Raw genomic sequence first — 18344 nt, forward strand, 5'->3', positions numbered from 1 at the left:
TCCGGGAAGCTGGTAAAGCTCAAGCTCCGGCCTCCCCCTGCTTGCACGGCATGTCCAAGGCATCGTACCTGATGTCGTATTTGTTCTCTTAAAAAAGTCTCCACGAGCTGTATAAATGTCAAGTCCTTAATATATGAAGATAAGTGTATGTGGAAATCTAGAAATCTAGAAGACCTGAAGCCTACCCAACATAGGAGAAAGGGGAATGAGCTTCATCTTGCTACCAAAAACCCCCCAAAAGTGCAGTTTCAGAATCCAAGTTAAACACTGACATCGTGATTTAAGCCATGATTTCTATGGCTTAAACCTGACCTCTTTTTATGGAAGGGTAAAGAAATGAGAATTAAGATTATTACATTGTTAGAGATCCTACTCATAGCAATTGTTATCCTTTTTGTTGGACCAAAAGCACTATTTATTTAGCACTTACTCTGGGCCAGTCTGACAAGGGCTCTGCATACATTACCTCAGTCTTCATTACAACACTGTGAAATAAGTACGCCCATTTTACAGATGAGGAGGGCGAGGCTTGGGGCAATTAAGTTATTTACCTAAAATCATACTCCAATTCAGGGCTGTTTAACTTCAAAGCCTTATGCTTTATTCAGGCAGAAAAGCTAAGAAGTTAGAATCTCCCATTATCTTGGCTGAATAATCTTTTTCTTACACGGATTCTAACTTCATAGTAGATCCTTAATATCCAGTGCACATTTTCCCGTCTAATCTCTCCTCTTGCCAAGAAATGCATTTGCAGGTTAAGGAAGCTTAACCGAAAGAAATTTAAATTAGATCCCAACTAACTTACTTTCTTTTCCTTTAATTTAAAAGTATATTTATGTCCCATGTCCAAACTAGAAATTATGGGTGATCAAAACAATCTGAATCTATGAAGTAGATTCAGAGCAAAACAGTAATAAACCGTCACAAATTTATAAGCCACAGAAGCAAGCAAACAAATGCAATAAACCCAATATAAATACAATCAAGACAAACATCACCTTAAAAAAATTCACACCATATAACTTTTAGATAGTGGTTTTGATTTGATTTGATTTTTAACTAAGTCTCAATGACTTCCTCCATTCCATTTAGATTACATTTTAAATGTATGCTATTCAATAAATTAGAAGTCATCCTCTGTCTAATTTATCACTGTTTTTGTCTCCCACCTTCTCCAGGTCATTAATTTAGGAAAAGTTACAATCACTGTAATCTCTACCCGCCTCGCCCTCGGAACAACCTACCTGAAAGGCTGGACTCGGATACTCTCCTACCTTTGCATCTGCTTCAAGAGAAGAGACAGGGGCGCCTGTCCTGGAGAGAAGGAAGTCAATTTTTCTTCACCTTGGAACAACTGACGCATTTCTCTTTCCTTCCTGTCAGGCCAGAGCTGAAGCAGTGCACCCTCAGGGCCCGCCCCAGGGCGTCTGCGGCTGTCCCCACATCACCCAGGACCCCAGGGGCGAAGCCACCCGAAGCCACACCCAGGGGCTCTTGCAGGCCAACAGTTTACATCTTTAGCTGGAGGACAGACGAAGCTGACACTCCTGAAACCCTAAACCGTTTCACTCCTACCAAGGAAACCTCAAGAGAGACTAGAGGCTTCAAATATTCAGATGTGTTCACCTTTGCAAGGGGTTTCACACTGACCTCAAGTGTGAATGACTAACTACATTTCAAAGAACAGCTGTGAACTGGAGAATAACAAGCCCGGCATCAACTTTTTTTGGGGGGGGGAGGGGGGTACATTTTGCTGAAGTATAGCATACAAATAGAATAGGATACAATTGTAAGCACAAGCTTGTTAAGTTTTCCCAAAGTGAACACACCCCTATCAAGAAACAGAACTATAACAGCACCCCGGAAACCCCTTCATCTGCCCTTCCAGTTACTACCTCCCCCCCAAAGATAACTGTTATCCTGACCTCTGACACCATTGATTCATTGTCCTGTTTTGACACTTTGTGTAAATGAACGTATATAATATTAACTCTTTTGTATCTGGCTTTTAGGTCAGCATGCTTATGAGATCCAACCACACTATTGCACGAGCTGTCAGAAAACCGACCTCTGTGCTTCGGAGCCAAAATATAACACCAAGACAGAGTTGGGAATAAAGAGGAACAATAGCTTTATTACTTTGCCGGGCAAAGGAGAATGCAGCAGGTTATCTCCTTCAAGAAACTGCCAGCTCGGGGCGCCTGGGTGGCTCAGTCGGTTGGGCATCTGCCTTCGGCTCAGGTCATGATCCCAGGGTCCTGGGATCGAGTCCCGCATCGGGCTCCCTGCTCCGTGGGGAGCCTGCTTCTCCCAATCTCTCTGTCTCTCTGTGTCTCATGAATAAATAAAATCTTTAAAAAAAGAAAAAAAGAAACTGCCAGCCCGCCTGGAGGAAGGGGCTGGGGGGTTTTGTAGGGAAATACAGGAGCTAGCTGATTGTGACAGGAATTGTGTACTTGCTGTTAGCCTCCTTTGTCATGTTTTAGGCTGGTACGGGGTTCCTGAAATAAAAGACTACGAAGGGAGGAGGGCAGGTTTGCGGAGGAGAGGAAAAAGTTACTTTAAAATTGAGTTTTGCTGAAGCGTTAGCGCAGCCATTTTGATGTTTGTTCAACTTTAGGTTTTTAAGCGGTTTCACACATAGTTATAGTTTGTTCATTCCTGTTGTGGCATTATAGTGTATGGATTTATACAAAGTTTCTCTATTGTACTATTTATTGATGGGCATTTGCGCTATGCATCATGTGGGCTAGTATGAATGGTGCTCTTATGAACATTCTTACATGGTGTCTGGGTGAATACTTGTCTGTGTTTCTGCTGGCTCTGGGCCTTGAAATGGAATTGTTAGCGTATGCGCAATAGGAGTGGTTGCTGCCCAACAGTCTCCCGAAGTGGATGCACCTATTTACGCTACCAGAAACAAGTTCCAGTTGCTCGACATCCCCTCAACACTTGATATTATTTGCCTTTATTTTATCCATTCTGGTCGGTGTGTTGGTATCCCGTTATGGTTTGATTTTCACTCCCCTGATATTTGGGGCAGCTGAGCAATTTGAGCATTATTTTATATGTTTATTGGTCATTTGGTGCAGGGCCTGTTCAAGTCTTTTGCCTATTTTACTACTGGCTTATCTGTTATTGACTTATAGAAGTTCTTTATACATGTAGGATTGGAGTCCTCTGTCAGATATTTAATTACATAGATCTTCTTCTACTCTGTGGACTTGTTTTTCCATTTTCTTACGGGGCTCTTTTGAGGGTCTCAGATTCACTTATGAGGGTGAGCTAGTGTGAATTCTAATGGAGAGAATGATTCAGGCAAGTCAGATGACGACCAAAGATAAGATGCACTGTGTGACCTTGGGAGTCACCAGATCTCTCTGAACACTATTGGGCCTGGCTTTCCTCAACTGTAAATGAGGTTCACTTTGCTCATTCCTCTGGCTCTTCAATTCTGAAATCTCATTCCTCTGTGGCCTCGGAACGTTGACCTGAGATGGTGCATTCTACCAGGTGAGGAGCAGGGGTGGTCAGGAGGGCGGTAGTGGGCTGTGACGAGAGGCAAGAGTGAATTTAAAAGGCAAGCTTTGGGGTGAGACAGAGCAGACTGACCTTGAGCAAACCACGTGGCCTTTCAGAGCCATTCCCCGGTGAGGGTCACAAGCTTCCCTCCTCGTTTTCGAGTTCATTCCATTCATTCACAGACATTTATTATGCACATCAGGCACTGCTGGAGTGACCATGGTTGGGGACTCCTGGCCCAAGAAGATCTCTGATATATAAAAACTATTTAGTAGTCATAGTATTATTTGTAGCTTAAGATACTAAGTGAATCCATTTAGGAATATTTCGAAGAAAATGTTTCTAGAATGAGGGTACCCTACAATAATTATTTCCAAAGTAGGTGTATTACTTAGCTAGAGCTGCTGGAACAAATACCATACACCGTGTGGCATAAACCACAGCAACTCATTTCCTCATAATTCTGGAGTCTAGAAGTTCAAGATCAAGGTGTTGGCAGGATTTTTTTTTTCCCCCCTGGAAGGCTCTGTCCTTGGCCTGTGGAGATGATTGTCTCTGTGTATTCCTCACAAGATCTCTCTGTGCCTGTCTGGGTCCTAATCTCTTCCTCTTATAAGGATGCAGTCCTACTGGATTAGGGACCACCCATATGACCTCATTCTAACTTAACTGTCCATTTAAAGACCCCATCTTCAAATACGCTTTATTTGCAAATACAGAATGTCACATTCTGAGGTACTGGGGGTTAGGACTTCAAAATATGAATTTGAGGAGGGACACACTTTAGACTTAACAGCAGGATATAGTAAGAAGATATTAGAACTTCCATTTACATTTATTTTTTGAAAAGCTAGAACTTAAACTTGATTAATACATAATAAATGGATTCATAGTTTAACATCTCACAATGGAAATAAATGTAACTTTGGGATACATGCTCAAAAATTGTTCCTGCTAGAGCGGCAAAATTAAAGAAGTTTGGAGACCACTGGCCTAAGGCCTCGGGCTACTGTGGACAGCGGGGAAGGGTTGCCAAGATGGGTGTTGAGGGGCGCTGGCTGGCTCAGTTGGTGGAGCAGGCAACTCTTGATCTTGGGGTTGTGAGTTCGAGCCCCACATTGGGTATAGAGATGACTTAAAAATAAAATCTTTAAAAGAAAAAGAGATGGGTGTTGAAATTGAGCAGGTATCAATTAGATCCCATCTGAAACTAAAGCAAGGTGACACAGGGCCAACCTGGGGGTTAGACCAGAGTAGCAGTGGAAGGAGAGAGCGTCGGAATTGGTGAGCGGCCAGGAGTCAGGCAAAGAGAGTGAACATGATAAATCACCAAGAGAAACCTTCTGAACACACTGTGTGGCAGGCTGCAGCCCTTTTCTTCCTTAAGTGGCCCTACCTGTAAACTCAAGCTGGTCAAGAGACTTGCTCTGGATGACAAAATATGAGCAGAGGTGACCCCTGCCTCTTATGAGCAGTGCCTCCTGGCCAGCACACGGGTCACCATTCCCTGTCCCTTCCTCCTCCCTCACTGATTCTGGCATGGAGAAGACACGGGACAGAGCCATAGCAGATGCTTGATGGGCATGTTGTATGAGTGACAAATACAACTTTGTTGTTATCAACCCCCAAGAGTCGAGGGCCATTTGTTTCTGCAGCTAACCCAGCCTATGCTGACTGATCTAGCATACTTTTTCATATACACAGAACTGAGCAACTATTTAATACCTACTAGAGCATAAAAATCGGGGCGCCTAGGTGGCTCAGTTGGCTAAGTGTCTGCCTTCAGCTCAGGTCATGGTCCCAGGGTCCTGCTTCTCCCTCTACCTCTGTCCCTCCCCACACTCATGCTCTCTCTCTCTCAAATAAATAAATAAAATCTTAAAAAAAAAATCAACCAGTCAAGAAGAAAGGTCAGCTGGAGGCCCCTACTGTGCCGTAAGTTACCCTTTAGTTGTTAGATCTTGGGCACTTGGGGTCTCAGGGGTGGGGCGGAGGGAGCCAGGGTCAGGAGGAAGAGGGACCCAAGGGGCTTGGAGCGACTGCCATGTCCAGGTGGTACGGAGGGGTTGCAGTCCTATCTGGTAGCACTCCCCAGCTGACAGCAGATCTAAGTGCTGGCATTTCTTAGCTAATCTGGTTCCCATGTAATTTCATAGCAGAGGACTCTCACTTTAGATATGTGTCAGCCACAGGTTTATTTTCTTTTCCATTACAGCACTAAATTCCTCAGGTCTGAGTGTTGGGCATTGCCACCTTTGCCATCGAATTATTATTATTATTATTGACTTAGTGTGACTCCATGGTACATCTAAGTAACAAAATCATGGGCACAGGGAAAGGCAGGAAAACTCGAACGTCCACAAGATTGGATTTGGATGGTGAGGGTCTGAAGATCACAGACAACACTGCGAAACCCAATTGTGCCTGGTAATACTCTTTTCTCAGGAGACACGGCTGTGATTAGTAGGCCCACACTTGCTAAATAAAGGCACTGCCAATGCCTATTTTATTTTATTTTTTTTAAAGATTTTATTTATTTGAGATAGAGAGAATGAGAGAGAGCGAGTACATGAGAGGGGGGAGGGTCAGAGGGAGAAGCAGACTCCCTGCCGAGCAGGGAGCCCGATGCGGGACTCGATCCAGGGACTCCAGGATCATGACCTGAGCCGAAGGCAGTCGCTTAACCAACTGAGCCACCCAGGCGCCCCTGCCAATGCCTATTTTAAGGAGTTTGTATTTAAGAGATTTTACTTGAAGGAAGAAAGCACACCACATCTGACAACCTACGGCCAACCCCCACCTTGAAAAACAAACCAGAGATTCACTCCACTGACTTACTGCACAGAAACTAAATGTTATTCTAAAATATGGCTGAATACCAGAGATTTATGAGCAGCTATGAGTCGGTGTGTTTATACTTCAGTACTTGTGATGGACATTTATTCTTGGCAGATTGAGCCTGCTGGAAATGGCAGCTAGTGGACTGCCAACTGCCCTAGTGATTTTAAATTCCTTAGCCCCACAGAGTGTACATCCATTAGGCAGAATATCCTACCATATCACTGAATTTTTCCAAGCACTACATCACTCAGCCTAGAGAATTCCAGCCGTCCTGTTTACAGAAAGTTGTTTCTAAAAATTTGCCATAGAGATCATATCTCAGTAAACTTTGTAGCCTCAGCTCCAGCTCAGAGGCTTACACACAGTGAGTGTTCCATGTACGTGTGTTGAACAAGTGGACAAACAGTTCGGAAGATAAACAGACCAATTTATCCATTTCTGGGGGCAGACTCAATAGGCCATATGCCAAGATCATTTAATGAATGGTCTTTGATAAAGTTGGAGAGCAGTACCCAATGCACAGAAGCTAAAGTCATGTAAAATTTTTTTTAAAATTCACATTTACATGTTTTCTGTTGATTTATGCACATGCTGGTGAGTTTCAGTTACAACACAAAGTCTATGCATTACTAATGTACCAACCCAGCAGCCATTCATAACTCACTTGAATTAGGAAGTTCCTAAAAGGCTGTGGAGCAATGTCTTTTCTTTTTTTTTTTTTTAAAGATTTTATTTATTTATTTGACAGAGAGAGACACAGCGAGAGAGGGAACACAAGCAGGGGGAGTGGGAGAGGGAGAAGCAGGCTTCCCGCCGAGCAGGGAGCCGGATGTGGGGCTCGATCCCAGCACCCTGGGATCATGACCTGAGCTGAAGGCAGACGCTTAATGACGGAGCCACCCAGGCACCCCGGAAAGCAATTTCTAAAAGATGTCCCAAACCTCACAACATTCAAATGCAGATTGGCATTCAGAACCTGTTCACTCTGGCTTTGCATATAATTCTAAGACACTTACCTAGTGGGCTTCCAGGTCCACCGCAGAAGAGCCAGAGAAAACTGGAAGACGGTGAAAAGACCCTTTTGGCTCAGGAGCGTGGTGCCGCTGGGGGCCCAGAACCAGGCAGGCAGAAGGACACCTAAAATGGGATCTCAGGTGAAGCTGGGAATGTCAGGAAGCCAAGACAAAGAAATGTCAGAATTAGAATCACATGTGAGGCACAAGGCTGAACCACTAAACAGGTGAGTTGAAGCCAGATCTAGGACGGGAACAAAACGGAAAAGGAAAATACAGTTCAGAATTGTCGCTTCTCTCACCACTGGGCCCCCTGCTCACCTGCCCTCTGCTTCCCACAAGGAGGCAGGCAATGGCGTCTTTCTCCACTGGCCAGCTCTCTGCAGTTGGGCATGAGGCAGAACCGACAGATTTCCTGTGGGGAAATCATTCATTCATTCAATCAGTTTTAATTATACACCCACTTGTGCCAGGCACAACTGAAGGGGTAGGGGACACAGCAGCGAATAAAATGGCTTCTGCCTGCACGGAACTTAGATTCATAGGAGAGAAACAACAAGGGTTTCTCTGATGGATTGAAAAGTGAGCTCTGTAGCTTAATTCTACCACATCTCAAGGGCTTGTGGTCAGCTCTTCCTGGGGGGATGGGAAGTAGATTTTAGCAACTGGGCTTTGGAGAGATAAGAAGTGACAGTTTGATTTCAAGGACATAGTAAAACCAGAAAAAGCAGCCCCAAAGTCAAAGATCTTAGCCTCAGAGGATATGCAAACATATGCCCATAGTCCAGCCCTTCTTGGAAAGTGCTGTACAATTACTAATTTTCAGAATGACCCCTGTATCCAAGTGTCTGTTTAGCTCAGTTTGGTTAAAGCAGCCAGGAAGTGTGCAGCATTTTACAAAATTTTCCACCCAGAATGTTTTTTTTGAATGGTCATTAAAGAAAAAAAGAAAAAACTCATTTATAGAGAAAATTTACCTCCCCAAAGGAAGGTTTCCTTCAGAGCTAAAGTTTCCTAATCCTGGATCTCCAGGAAGACTGAGAGCAATTTCTCACGCTGCTCGTCATATTCAGAAATCCCTTTACAATTTGTTACTAGATGTCTGAACCCATTTGAATGTTCAAATTAATCCACACAGTACAAGCTGGAGGGAAGGGCCGGACAGGAGAACGGCTTTTGTACATTTGTTTTGTTTTAGTTGCTGCGGTCCAGAGAGCTGCCGGGATACTGAGCGGGTTCCCAGGGAAACCACCGCGGGGAGGACCGGAGGAGGGGCGAATCCCAAGTCCCCAGGCCCCGCTAGCCGGGCGTGGGAGGGGCCCTAGAGCGGGGCGGGTCCGGGGCGGGTCCGGGGCGAGGCGCGAGCACGAGGGGCGGAGCCTGGGTGCGCCTGCGCAGTGCGCGCTACTCAGGGAGCCGGAGGCGGTGGCGACGCGCAGGAAGGAAGATGGAAGACTACCAGGCTGGTGAGGAGGTAACGGCCGGGTCGGCGACGGGAAGGGTGGAGGCCGAGAACGCCTGGCGCGGGTGGGCGGTGGCAGCCAAGGGCGTGTGTGGGCTCCCGGGCCGCGTCCGGACGTGGGCGGCGGCAGTCCCCCGGGCAAACTGACGCTACCGGCGCCCTGCCCCGCGCTTCGCTGTGACCCCCGGCCCGGCCTGCTCGGGGCGTCGGCGCCGTGCCCGGGGGGCGGGGCTCGGGGCGGGGCAGGGGCTCCCAGCGCCGCGGCGTCGCTCCGTCGTTCTTCCGGGAGGGGCTCCGCAGCCCGGGGACTTCTTCCTGGGGGCAGGGTCTCTTGCGTCCCCGGCGCCCCAGCCCCGCCGCGCCCCCTGCCCGCCCCATGCCCCTGGCCCAGCGGCGCCCAGAGTCTGGCTCCGCGCTCACCCGCCACGCCCCCGATCCTCTCCCCTCCCGCCGCCCTGCTGCCCCGCTGGACCCTGCTCCACGCAGGCGGGACCTCCGGGAGAGTGCTATCACTCGCTCCCTTTATTCGGCGGTGCAGACCACCACCCTGGACTAGGTGCTCCGCGCCCACGGGTGGGGAAGACTGAAGGCCGCGTGTGCGTCTGCTCACTGATGTTTTAACCCACGACTCCGGAGTGACAGGCACGCGCACATGCAGTCACATCTTTCAGGTCTCGGGCTGTCGTGCAAAATGCAGAAGTGCACAGTCGGAGAGGCTCCCTTTGTCTGCAGGTCCACACCTTGTCTTCAGTGGGGGGCTTACATCCGCCACGGCCACCATCACTTAGGTTTCATTTTCAGTTTGAGTTTGATATGTCAGTGTGAGAACTCCTCTATTTTTTGGTGGGGGGGGGGGAGGAATAATCTCTCATTGCCTCAGTGAAGAAGCAGGGTAGAGCATACAGTTATTTGCCAAGCAGAAGACATTATTCTACGGTGTGCTGTTAAAATGGCTTTCCTTCAATTTAACATGCATTCAGGGACTATAGCTGATGGATGCTATTACAGAAAAATAGTTGTCCATTTTCTTCTTGCTAAGTAATAATTCTTGTTGAAATTGAAATAGAGTCCTACATATTATGCAGCCTGTCAAAAATAAAAACTATGATGAATTTGGTGAGGTTTGATGTTTTATCATTTTTGAAACTTAGTTTAAGCAGGAATGTTTGGAAGGGAAAGAAAATCTAAGGCTTAAGGACTGATGCTAGAGTTTCAGTTTTGATCTGATTTCCTAAGTACTACACAATGGCAGTGCCATTATCAGTGTTTGAATGCTGGAAACAACCAAGTGGATAATTTTGAGAAGACATGGTTCAGGAGCACCTAGCAAAGGAAAAACTTTTCCCTGTAAATTAATACAGGAAAATGGCTTGTATTATAGGAATATCCATTAAACTTTTTATTTTTTTAATTAAAAGTTTTTTTAAAGATTTTATTTATTTATTTGACAGAGAGATACACAGCGAGAGAGGGAACACAAGCAGGGGGAGTGGGAGAGGGAGAAGTAGGCTTCCCGCTGAGCAGAAAACCCGACACGGGGCTCCATCCCAGGACCCTGGGATCATGACCTGAGCCGAAGGCAGACGTTTAACGACTGAGCCACCCAGGCGCCCCCCATAAACCTTTTTAAAAAAGGAAATGACACTGTAAGAGAATTAATACTGGTATTTTAATTCTGGCTCCCACCAGTGAGGTGGCTAAGGGACTTCATTATTCCAGATCTCACTTGCAGATCTGTGAATTGAAGGGGCTGAACAGAGCATCTGCTTACCGGAGATAAAGCCCTAGGCCCTTAGGAGGGTGAGACCTTGACTTCTTTCTGGTAGGCGTGCCTTAGGTATTTACTAATCCACTCCAGTCTCTTCTGAACTAAGCCTTTTCTGCATAGCCTCTTAACTTCATGTAAATACTTGGACCTTTGTAAGACTACTCTCAACTCATTGTTCATATTTCCTGTAGAAGCTGAAAGTGCCCAGGGGATTCTGTACAACTGCTCTACTTTTCCACTAAAAGTCCACTGAAATGCCCCTCTTCATAGTTCAGCCATGTGGCTTGTTACACAGGGACTTTTCCGTATTGTTGAGGATCACGGAAGTCCCTTGGAAGGATCCTTTAAACCTCAAGAAATCATTTAATCTCTAAGATACTGCAAATTTTCATTGATTTGGTGAGTTGGTTTTGTCTCCAAGTATACCTTCTTCTAAGTACAGCAAGTGAGAGGGCTTCAGGCAGTCTGCTCTTGATCCTCCTGGAAAGAAGGGCATTGCTTGGACAGGGCCACAGTAGTCAGCCTCCAGCAGGGAGGAAAGCTCACTGCCAAAAGCAGGGCACTCGACTTTATTCCACCAGGATTCACAATGACTGAGGGGCTGGGGCTGCCCTCTAGAAGGAATGTCCAGAGCTAAGTACTGTTCGCAGGACTCAGACAGAACCTTGAACCCATTCAGATGTACCCTATATAAAAAGAAAACCATCTTTAAACTCCCGCCATTAGATTACTGGTGGCAGCTCCTCCTGAGGCACTGGTGGAGAATAGTTGTGCTAAGCAGCCGGTTTTGTAGTCCTGAAGTAGGACAGCATTAAGGAGGAAACAATTCTCGGGAAATAGTATAATCATTGTATATTTTATCACTAATGGTGGATAAAAACAAAAACAGAAACGTCTTAAGTTTCAAACCTCCTAATCAGTTTACATCGGGAAAAGTGTCAGCTAATTTAAACAAAAGTCAAGTAACTCGTTAAACTTCTGTGTTTGTTAATGATCCTAGTAGCCAGTTGAAATGGATAGAGAGATTGAATCTAAAGTGAAATCAGCCTTTTGGATCATGGCATGATTAAAACAAACCAAAACCCTCTAAATTATATACATATTCTAGACTCCTCTGACTGCCTCTCACCGGCTCTGTGATCCTCAGAGCCACTCGGCATTTCTGAGTCTCTGTAGTGTTTTCCTTGATAAAAGGAAAAGTTTAGTTTGGTTATTTCTAAGTCGTCATTTCTGAATTATGTTTATTACCTAAATTTGCATTAATCAATGCAGTGGAAACCGATCTTTTAAAGCCATCAAACTTAACTAGTTTTCTTGCTTACAGACTGCTTTTGTTGTTGATGAAGTGAGCAACATTGTAAAAGAGGTAAGAGGAAGAATGCTTATTTTTAAAATGTTGATTAATGGCTTTATGAGTGAAAATAATGTGTTTTAAATACTGTCTTGGAATTGTTTCAAATGAACCTGTGTGTTTTGGCATTTCAAATAACAGTTTTCTTCAGTGAATATGTAGATAAGAATTACTCCCATATTATGTAAATTACATATTTTAAACCAGACAGGAAATGTTATATACTAGCATTATTATTGAATATTACTAAGGCTTGATTCTATAACCTTTTAACATAAAAGACTCATGGTCATGGTACACAAGTAAATATTTCTGGTGTTGAATAAAGAGTGAATATAAAAAAAATTGAGTAACTTCCAGTTACTTAAGACCTGATGATCCAGTTGGGGCTTACCTATTTATTTTTCTTATATTCCTAAACTACCTATTTTGCCATTATTGACCATGGTACCTCCCTTAGATGATGGCAGTGGAAGACAAAATAGGGTATTTGTTCTTCATTCATTGGAAAAATACATATCAAGGGGGCATTAGGGACTGACCATCAAGGGGTTTACAGTATGGGGCAGGACCAGGCAGGCACTTAAGAAATCATCACACTGGAAAATGTAAATGTGGATTCCCTGTGTGGTAACTGCCACAGTACATGGTGCTATGAGGGATTTGACGCACCTGGTGAGTTCACAGCTAGAATCTGGAGAATGAGTAGGAATAGCGTTAACTCAGCAAAAAGAGGGTGCAAACACTCCGGAAGTGGGTGTATGCAAAGGCCCTGTGGTGGGACTGTGTATGGTGTGTTTGAGGGACTGAAATGAGGCAGATGGGGCTGGAATAGTGCAGAGTGCTGGGGGAACCTGGGGCAAGAATGAGGCCAGAAAGATTTTCTTTAGTCCCTTCTCTTCCTGTGTAAATTGAGCACAGACTGTGAAGCCAGCGGCCAGAGGAAAGCCATTAGGTGATCTAAGTTTAAAGTACCAGCTGAGATTATGTGTGTAATTTGGAATTGACTCTAATGCAAATTATTATCTAATGCCAGAGTGATCAAGAACCACAACCTATTTTTGTGACCAACACCAAAAAGCAAAATGATTTTGTTCTACCATATACATTATTCACCATCACAGATGATTTTCTAGTTGTTGTGCAGGATCTGTAACAGTTTGCTTTTGTTTTTACACAGGGTGTTTCTTATGGAACACGGTGTGTTGAGGGGGCAGGAAGGTGGTGGCACCAGAGTCGAACTGTGAGAAGTGGGGACAGGTCCCCTGTGATCTCACTTGTTTTCAGCGTCATCTTTGACTCAGTTGCCAGGCAACAAGTACAGTTGAAAGTAGACTCTCCCAGTCTCCACGAAAGCATGAAGTAGTACTGCTGTGGTACTCTCACGTGGTCACCAGCCTCCACAGCTTTTTTGCCCCTGGCAATAGGTTAATTCTTCCCTCGCGCTCTTGTAAGGATCAGGTAGTAATAAATTTGGGTGAGTCCAGAATTGGAGGGGAGTTTTCCTCCCTCCCTGAAAAACAGTGCATTCCAAAGTGTATGTGTAGAGAGTTGCCAAAGTTAGAGGTTTAGCTTGACTGATGCCCCCCACTTCTTTCAACAATATCCAGATCTAGTGATAACCGGGTCCTTTTAAACCAGGAATGCCTATGTCCCCACAACCTCATTTTATGCTCTGAGTTGGGAAGGGAGCAGAACAGGTCAGAGGATGAGAAGGAGCTATGACAATGACAATGGGGGGACGGGGGTGCAGAGGGAAGGCCAGAAGCTAAACGAGGTGTATTTAACGTGACTGCTCAGAGTCCCAGGATAAATAGGTAGAAATCAGGGTGCGATTATAGGTAGCACTTTGTTCTTCAAAAGCAAGGTCACTGGGCTTTTGTCCCAGACAGTAGACCCTAATCCATCTCCAGTGTGCACAACTCAGATCCCAGGACTGTTCTCTGCATGTCTGAGGACAGAACTGAGCCCTCACCAAATTATTTTAGGTCATAACTGTCATCGGAATTCACGTTTCTGGTTTCCAGCTAGAAAAGGGGTAGAGAAGAAAGCTGCTTAGAGGCAGGCACACTGGCATCAACATAAAGAGGCTCAGAAAACCACAGAATGGTAATAGCCTAACCACAAACTTGAGCAAGAGCAGGGGCAAGCAGCCGTACGTATTCCTGAGTAACCTCTGAGCTACACAGCATGAACCCTCACTGGGATGCAGCACAGAAAGAGACTACTTCAAATAGAAAAATTCATCATAACCTTAAAATAGTACAAAAAATAATTTTTGTAATATTTAGGGCTCGTTTTCTATTTGAAAAGTGCACTTACGTGTTAACATATTCCCAGAAAATGCTTAGTAAAGGAAATATTTTTGAACACACGATTATTTGCATAGGTTTGTACGTTGTCGGTTGTACAACCTAGTAAAGATTTTTCTGTCTGCTATACTTTTAAGGAATGGGCAAAGGAAGTATTTTCTAGCCTCAGTAGGAACAAAAATTATCATCTCCAGGTACCAACTGCAACAGTCAACAGTACATTCAGTCAACATGTTTTTAAAATTTGACAGATCCTTTGTAAGTGTGGATTTTAGAAAATGAATATAAAACTTACTTAACGAACGAGGACGCTGTTCAACAAAGGTGTACCTGCAAGGGAGTGCTCGTGGCTTTTGCTCACGCTTTATGCAGCGTATAGTTGCGCAGGCTTCGGGAGAGGAGCCCTGGTACTGGCTGGAAGGCGCTGCTCGTGGGTCCTGCTAACCGTGACCTCTGCCCCGCGTTCCAGGCTATAGAGAGCGCAATCGGCGGCAATGCCTATCAGCACAGCAAAGTGAATCAGTGGACCACAAATGTCGTAGAACAAACTTTAAGCCAACTCACCAAGCTGGGAAAGCCATTTAAATACATCGGTAATGCCCCTTTGCTTCTCGTATATACTGTGGGTGGTTCTTGAGATACTGCCGAGGAGTACTTGCTCTGGTGTCCGACCTCGAAGCGCGTGCCCAGTAGGGGCAGCTCGCCGGGTTGTGTGCGTTACCAGCCAGCCGGCCTGTTGGGCGGCTGCAGCAGTTGCAGGGTGCCCATCACTGGGTTTCCCAGCACTTCACACCCGACGCATTTAGAGCAGGCATGGGGGGAGGACAAGGGAAGGCTGTGGCGTGTCACTGTCACGGGGCCAGTCTACCCCGGCAACTGTTCCCATGAACCCCTTCCCCGGGATCTGCCCCGGAATGCTGAAAGTCGGCTGACAGGAAGGTGTGTTGCCGGGGGGGTTTCTCTAATAAACGCCTGTTTTCATTGAAGTGACCTGTGTGATTATGCAGAAGAACGGAGCGGGCTTACACACGGCCAGTTCCTGCTTCTGGGACAGCTCTACTGACGGTATGGTTCTCCCTGTGTTCCCTGAACGCTTGTCGTGGGCCTTGCGCTGAAGCCTCTGCGGCGCCTCCTCGACCTTGCTGAGATCTAGATTTTTCCAGGCAGAGTTTTCTGAAACATGCTTGGCTGTTTCAGGTCTTTGAATGCATGCATATCAGAGTCACCCGTTGACACATTTTATAGAGCAGGGTCTGAGCGGCCTTCTTTATTCGTGTGCCGTAAAGAAGTCTGAGAAGTCAGGATGGCGAGCCCCCGCGTCCCCGAGTTGAGGGCCATGCCTTCTCCCCACAGGGAGCTGCACCGTGCGGTGGGAGAACAAGACCATGTACTGCATCGTCAGCGCCTTCGGGCTGTCCATCTGAACCTCCTGCGTCTGCGCACTCCTCCTCTCCCAGCAGCCGGCGGGGGTCCAGCGAACACCCTTCTCCTTCTCTTCAAGTGTTTCTCGTGGCACCCACGACGTCGACGACAGCCAGGTGACTGCCCCGTTCTGTGAACGGCACAGCCAAGTCTGAGGACGGTCATCCTGGGTGCTCAGGCCTGTGCTGCCACCCATCTTAACTCTGTTTCTTTTCAAAGGTGCTAAAAACTGAAATCTGCTAGTTTGAAACTTTCTCTACTCTCTGGATGACTCAGATACACTAATTTTCCATACTTTGTACTTTGGTTAGAATAATAAATTATTCCACTTTAAAGTTTGTGTTTTTCTTCATAGTCTAAACAATACCACAAACGAGTTCTTCAGATTTCACTAGTGACTTTAAAATCTATAAAACTGCAAAAACAGAAAGGAAAAGTTAGAATTTGGCGGTGGTTCTCCCCACTGCAGGATGTGCTGCTTTGACTGTCGGGCCCAGGACCCTGCGGCTTCCGGGAGCTAGCCAGCTGGTCCCTGCTGCAGCCAGAGCTCTCGGCCGCACACGCTGCCCGGCCTGCGGCGCGGCGGCTCCTGCCCCAGTGTCCCCGCTTGTCAGCAGCAGCCCTCCAAAAATGTGTTCGTACTGCAGGGCTTCCACCATCGCTTTCATAATCCTTTTGTGTCCACAATTAGGCCCTTATTTATAAATCAGCAACCACGTTGGGAGGTTATCTGATTGATTTAAGGGGGGGGGAGGTGAGCCCCAAGCCCCAGTCTGTGACCTCACCTTCAGCGCTCATCCATGGGCCACGTTCACACAGGAATAAAGACACGCTTCTGTGTCCACTTGCTGAAATCAAGAAAGCTCTACTTTTGGCCCTAAAGTACTCATGCCTGAATGGCCAAACGAACTCCACACGCAGGAGCAAATAAATCACGTAAGAATCGAGTATGTAAAATTTATTAACATGTACCAGAAAGGAAGTTTCAGAATGAAGCCCTTTCCAAAGTGTTAAGTTTGCCATAAATAAACATTTATTCACTTTCGATTGATTACAATGATCGTTCTGTGATCAGGGGTTACTGTGCTCATGGACACAAGTTCCAAGATCTACTACATAGTTCTGTCTTTACTTTTGAACTTTAAAGTTGTTTTTATTTTACAAATACAGTCTTTTTGTAAAAAGGCAGTTTTCAGTAGCAGAAAATTCTGTTTCACTGTGTGGTATTATAGTTACCAGTATATCGAAAACATGTCAAGTCAACATGAACAGGATAACAAGATGTCACAGACTAAAGCGACTTCCCTTGGGCCTGGGGAAAAGATTTGTAGCTTTTTTTCCCAAAAGTCTAACCTCTAAGGCAACTGGTTTCTAAAATCCTCAAAATACATAAATATTCTTTAGTGACTTAACTCGTATTCACTAGATGTCCCTTTTCACCATCCCATCTATGAGCTTCCATGGTTTTCCCTGTGAGGAGGATTCCAGGAAATAAGTCACTGACCATACTGCGACCGACTTAACGCAACTGTAGCTTCAGTAAATAGTTCATGGAATGCTTGAGGCTGGTGACAGTTGTCTTGTAACCTGCCCCTTTAGTGGGCTGGGTTTACATAATGTATCTAAACTTTTATTGCAATCTGTAATTATGTACAGGAACAATCTTACAAACCTTGAATATATTTTATATATCCCCTTCTCTAGCCTTTCAAATGGGGCTTAAGAGAGAGAAAACTGCATCACTTCACTGCTGTAATGATTTAATAATAAATCAAGCAGACCTATTACCCACACGGATAATGATGCTCTCCCTAGGGAAGCTGAAATACGTACGGTCATCTTCCAGGTTCCCCTAGACTGGACCAGTGTAAAAAATTATCCCAAAGATGATGTTATTCAAGCCATTACCATGGAAGAACTAAAGTCAGCCCTTTGAATTTACAACTGAAGTTTGCAAAATTGATACTCTCCAAGAAAAAAACAATTTTCTTGCTCCTGTCTAAAGTTTCTGGCAGACTTGGAGTGTGTTAACCTAATACAGCATATACACTACATGCTAAATGCTATATACTATAAGCAAATTTTTACATGGAGTACATAATACGTTGATATGATATACCAGAGACAAGACTGAAAACGCACAATTTAACAAAGAACCATTTTCCCCTTACATACATCCTTTTATAATTTTTTTGTTTCCAACTTAATTATAAAAAGTAAATAAAGACTCAACATATTTTCATTTCAGTGACTTGATGCCATGAAGAATCAAGTATGAAGATATCCATCATAAGTTTATAATATAATTACACTATAGGACAAAGACAAGTTCTAAAAAAAGTTCTAATGTGTATGGCTAAATGCTTCAAATAGTTTACATTTACTGATAAATAACAACATTCCAAATTATGGACATTTAATAATGATTAAAACTTGTAAACTGTATCACATATTAGAATACATTAATCAGCACAAGTTTTCATCATTTACATAAAATTATAGTTAGTAGAAGTTGAAAAATTTGGTTAAAAGAAAAATTTTTCCAATACCTTAGAGTACACAGAATCAAAAAAAGTAATCACACCATGGAAAATGTAAAAACCATGTAAACTTGAGTTACCCTTGCAATAATACAGTTGTTTTAATTCAAACT

General features: G+C 44.8%; 1 protein-coding gene across 2 annotated transcripts; it reads left to right on the top strand.

The window, feature by feature from the left end:
* The first annotated feature begins 8784 nt into the window (after positions 1-8784).
* DYNLT1 (dynein light chain Tctex-type 1) lies at positions 8785-16020 on the top strand. Of its 2 annotated transcripts, none has more exons than XM_021693362.1 (5): positions 8785-8850; positions 11931-11972; positions 14739-14862; positions 15257-15334; positions 15623-16020. In XM_021693362.1, exons 1-5 carry the CDS (start codon positions 8824-8826, stop codon positions 15691-15693), a joined length of 342 nt encoding a protein of 113 aa, XP_021549037.1. In that variant the 5' UTR covers positions 8785-8823; the 3' UTR covers positions 15694-16020. The 2 variants fall into 2 exon arrangements, with proteins under 2 accessions (XP_021549037.1, XP_021549038.1); XM_021693363.1 differs by having other exon boundaries at positions 8821-8850; positions 15277-15334; positions 15623-15697.
* The last annotated feature ends 2324 nt before the right edge of the window (positions 16021-18344 follow it).

Source organism: Neomonachus schauinslandi, chromosome 8 (genome assembly GCF_002201575.2).
Source record: "Neomonachus schauinslandi chromosome 8, ASM220157v2, whole genome shotgun sequence".
In the NCBI taxonomy this organism is placed as follows: Eukaryota; Metazoa; Chordata; class Mammalia; order Carnivora; family Phocidae; genus Neomonachus; species Neomonachus schauinslandi.

Excerpts from the sequence above, each read along its gene's own strand:
- DYNLT1 (XM_021693362.1), top strand. The coding sequence starts at position 8,824 with ATGGAAGACTACCAGGCTGGTGAGGAG. Across the intron at positions 11,973-14,738 it reads TGAGCAACATTGTAAAAGAG|GCTATAGAGAGCGCAATCGG; the intron begins GTAAGAGGAAGA and ends CCCGCGTTCCAG. Across the intron at positions 14,863-15,256 it reads AAAGCCATTTAAATACATCG|TGACCTGTGTGATTATGCAG; the intron begins GTAATGCCCCTT and ends TTTTCATTGAAG.